Source organism: Trichechus manatus, unplaced genomic scaffold (genome assembly GCF_000243295.1).
Source record: "Trichechus manatus latirostris isolate Lorelei unplaced genomic scaffold, TriManLat1.0 scaffold00113, whole genome shotgun sequence".
Taxonomy (NCBI): domain Eukaryota; kingdom Metazoa; phylum Chordata; class Mammalia; order Sirenia; family Trichechidae; genus Trichechus; species Trichechus manatus.
Window position 1 is genome coordinate 2088094 of NW_004444049.1, and position 4141 is coordinate 2092234.

The 4141-nt window shown below is 60.8% G+C and overlaps 1 protein-coding gene across 1 annotated transcript in view; it reads right to left on the bottom strand.

Moving 5' to 3' along the window:
- The window catches only part of CCND1 (cyclin D1), an 11627-nt gene extending 10185 nt beyond the window's left edge, over positions 1-1442 (bottom strand). The window contains exon 1 of the mRNA XM_004383633.2: positions 1068-1442. Within this exon, the coding sequence (XP_004383690.1) occupies positions 1068-1265 (198 nt within the window). The 5' untranslated portion in view covers positions 1266-1442. The remainder of the gene's footprint in view (positions 1-1067) is intronic.
- Between the last annotated feature and the right edge of the window lie 2699 nt (positions 1443-4141).

Below are 4141 nucleotides of genomic sequence, written 5' to 3' on the forward strand. Positions count from 1 at the left end.
TAAAATATCCCTGAAAACGATCCTTGGACGGTCCTTTACCAATGCCGGGGCTCGGGAGCTCACTGCAGGCTCCAGGGAGCGCCCCAGGGATTGAAATTCAGGGGCACCCCTTCCCCCTGGGCGCGGGCGGCGTTTCCCTCTCGCAAGGGCACCACGCCGCACTTTCAAAAATTATTTTAAAATACTCGTGAACCCCCTAGACGCCCAGTGCAGGCCTGAAAATGTGCCCTGGACACCCGGCTGGCTCTGGGCAGGTCCCCCAAGCCAAGCCCCTCGCAGACGGGGGTCAATTCCTGGCGCCTTGGGGGCCACGCGACCTTGCAGCCCGGCGTGCTCACCGCGCCAGCCTGGCCGTGCGGGGCGCCCCGGGGTTCGCTGCTTGAACAAAGGGGCCCCCCTTCCCAAGCGAGGTCCTCCCAGGATTGCCCACACCCTGTCCCCGCACCTCTCCCGCCTGCTCCTGGCGGCCGCGCGGCCCCTCGCCGCGGCCCCAGCGCCTCGCCGGCCGCTCCCCGCCCCCACTCTCCCCCCAATTATTAATAAACACTTTTGCTTTGCAATAAAAGAACAAACATGGCGCATAATACTGGCACGAGTGGCCCTTGCATACGTGTCCATGGATATTAATTTAAAAATCAAATCGATACCCCCTCCCCCTTGGGCCGCGGAGGCCGGGAGAGAAAGCGCAGCGAGGCGCGGGCGCAGGCGGGGGCTGCAAGGCGGTGGCGGCCGGGCGCGGGCCACCAAAGGCGCCCAGCCTGCCGACCCGCACCTTCCGGCTTATTCCAGTACCCCTGGAACTCGCTTCCCCGAAGGCACCCCTCCTCGAGCCCTCCACCCCGGAGGAAAGGGAATTTCGAACGCCCCCACCCCCATCCCCATTTCTTCCTGGTTAAAAAAAAATACCCACAATATCTGTTTCTTTGGAAAAGGCAGATTGCTCGCAACCCTCGGCGAACTGGAAAGTTGGGTGAGGGGGAAAGAGGGGAGAGATGTAGGGCAAAGCAATCTGGGCTTGAGCAACAAGTTGCAGAAAAGTCCCCAAAGGGCGGCCCGGCGCCACGCACCTCCAGCATCCAGGTGGCCACGATCTTGCGCATGGACGGCAGTATCTCCTTCTGCACGCACTTAAAGTAGGACACGGAGGGCGCGCAGGTCTCCTCGGCCTTGAGCATGGCCTGCAGCACCCGGTCGTTGAGGAGGTTGGCATCTGGGTACGCGCGGCGGATGGTCTCCACCTCGCAGCACAGGAGCTGGTGCTCCATGCCGGCGGCTGGGCTGGGCGGCCGGGAAGGCGGTCCGCTGGGCTCAGGCTCGGGCTCCCGCTCGGTCCGCGAGCTCGGCCTCGCTCCTCCCGCTGCCCCGCGCTCTCTCGCCCTCGTCTGCCCCTCGCAGGAGCGCGCGGCCGCTGCTGCTCTCTGCTACTGCGCCGACAGCCCTCTGGAGGCTCCAGGACTTTGCAACTTCCAACAAAACTCCCCTGTAGTCCTTGTGACGTTACTGTTGTTAAGCAGAGATCAAAGCCGGGCAGAGAATGGGAGCGGGGGGGCGGGGCGCGCGCAGGGGGAGGGGGCGCGGGCCGAGCGCCGGGGAGCAGCGAGGGGCAGAGCCCAAAAGCCATCCCAGAGGCGCCGCTCCTGCCCCGCGGCGGAGTCCCCCCCGAAGCCGGGTTTTCATAGAAATGCAAATCGTCCCGCGGCGGCCTTTCTCCCCGCGGGGGAAGAGGGGTGCAGGGGGGCCCCTTCTCCCCAAGTGGGTCCCTCGGGATTTGGGGAAGGGGCTCTGCAGAGGGGGACAACGAGGAGGGCGGGCAGGCCACACGCAGCCGGGGGAGACCGCAAATGGAGGGGGGACGCTGGGTCTCGGCAGCACCCCATATCCGAGCCGGGAGAATGGGCACATTTCCGAGAACGCCACGAGGTCACCCACGGGCGGAGGGACCGCCAAGGAAGGAATCACAGCTTCTGCCTTCTCTTTCATTTTCATTAACGCGTGTAAATTTCAGGGACTGTTTAACAGGCGGGGTCGCGGGGCACAGCACAGAACCCTGGTGGCGCCTTCATTCTGGTCCACGGGGGGGTCGTTGAAAATGCCCGAGGGGGTAACTCTAAACGTTAAAAGGGGCTTCAGCCCAGCACAGGCTAGCTGAAAAAATAAAATAAAATAAATCTCCGAAAATTCCAGAAGCAGCCCAAGATGGTGGCCAGCATTTCCATCATCCTGTCCTGCTCGCCTGGGGGATCCGCGGACTGTCCTTCTACCTGGGCAAGTCCACCCTTGCGGGGGTCCCCAAGTGTCCCCTCCCCCAGTCCTGGCATTTCAACAGCTGGAAAAGCACCTCGGAATGGAAGGCTGCCAAACAGGGGTCTCTGTCCTGCCTCACTTTTTAATTAAAAAAGAAATTAAATTGCTGGAAATATTAGTCGCCTCTCTGCCTGGGACAAGACCACCGGAAGCTTCCTAATTGGTTTTGCTGGGGTTGTGGACGTCTCTTCACCTTTAGAATTTGCCCTGGGGCTGCGGTTGTGAGAGCCAGGGGGCTGGCAAAAATTAGAACAATTTAAAGTTAGGGAAATGAGTATTGAACTGATGATTTTAAACAAAATCTACATATGATCGTGGTAATTGGATCGGATCCCCAATATTAACTTAAATTTAAGAAAAAGACACGCACAAAAATATAATATTTTTATTAAATGGAGATTGGCTTTTTGGGCTTGTTTTTTTTAAAATAAAAGGCTATTTTGCCCATTCTTAACATTTTTTAGTTTTTACACTACCTGTCCGAAAACTAAAAAACTGTTCATTTACGTCTCTTTGAATATAGTTCAGCGTCCTAAAACCACCGAATCCCCTAACAGTAAAGGCGCAAAAGAAAACGGATTTTTAGAAAGCCCTTCTGTTGGAAAGGGCGCACGCAGCGAAAGAAGACGTCCACTGGCAGGGGGGATTCCTCCCGCGCCCCATCCCCCGCCGGAGTGAAGATGGCTAATATTCCGGGTCTGGGAGGGTCACTGCCCCCGAGGCGGTGGGTGACCGGACAGTACGCGCCCACCGCTCTGCCCCCTCCCCGGGCACCCATGCCCCCGTCGACCCCAGGCACGGCGCAGCCTCGGCAGCATCTACCGGCGCACGAGGGTGGCCAGGCAGCTTTTCATTCATAAAATCCCGACCGGGCGGCCGCTGGATGATTTATGGGGCTGCGCGCCCTCACCCGCGGCTCTGTCCCGAGGGTCCAGGGGCTCGCGCCCCCGCGTGCGCCCCGGCCCGGCCAAAGGCGCGAGCCGCCGACGTCGGCGAGGGGCAATGGGGCATAAAGACGATCGCCCACTCCGGCCGCTCGGGCTCCGGGATCAGGAGGGAGCTGCCCCCCAACCGCGAGAAAGAGAGGAAACTGGAATTAGCATGAGCCAATGGGGGCCCGGCTCTGTTACTAGGCGGGCCGGGCAGATCTCGAGGAGGAACTTTGTTGATTTCCCGGCTCAGGGACGGGCGCAAAAGTGCAAGCCCGGCCGGCGGGCGTGTAGAGCCGTCCAGGAACCGGTGGGGGAGGCGCAGGAATTTGGGGCCCCGCAGGGAGCGCCCGCCGCCCAACCCCCGCCCGCGGAGCCCAGCCTGGCGGCCCCCCAGCCTCCGAGGGAACCCACCGCCTGGCTCCTTGAGGGCAATTGCTGCAAGCAGAGCTGAGGACTCATTTTGATTTTTTTTTTTTGCAAAGAGAAAAGCAACTTTTCAGAACTTTTCTGTTGCCGGTGTCACTTGGCACTGTTTTTGTAAAACCCACCACCCGGGCGGCACTGCGGATTCGGAGCTCATTTAAAGCGCTCTGCGTTGATTGCGTGGGACTATTTGGAGACAAAAGTCCGGTGGCCCAGTTCGGAGGGAAACCACGTTAGTGTGACAGGAAACCCAAAGTTACTGAAACCCCCTTCCCACCTCCCTCGCCCCGGACCCCCGGGCGGTGGCCGCGGCCCTGCCGATCGCCGGCCGGAGAGGGCGCATTCCGCTGCGGCGCACGTTTGCCACCGTCCCTGGCTGTGGGAACCTTCATTCAGCGGGGGAAGGGAGTGCGTTCATTCAGGAACCAGCGCGCCGCGGCGCCTACCCGGGTCGCACCGCGGCTGCGCGCTGCCTGAGCCGG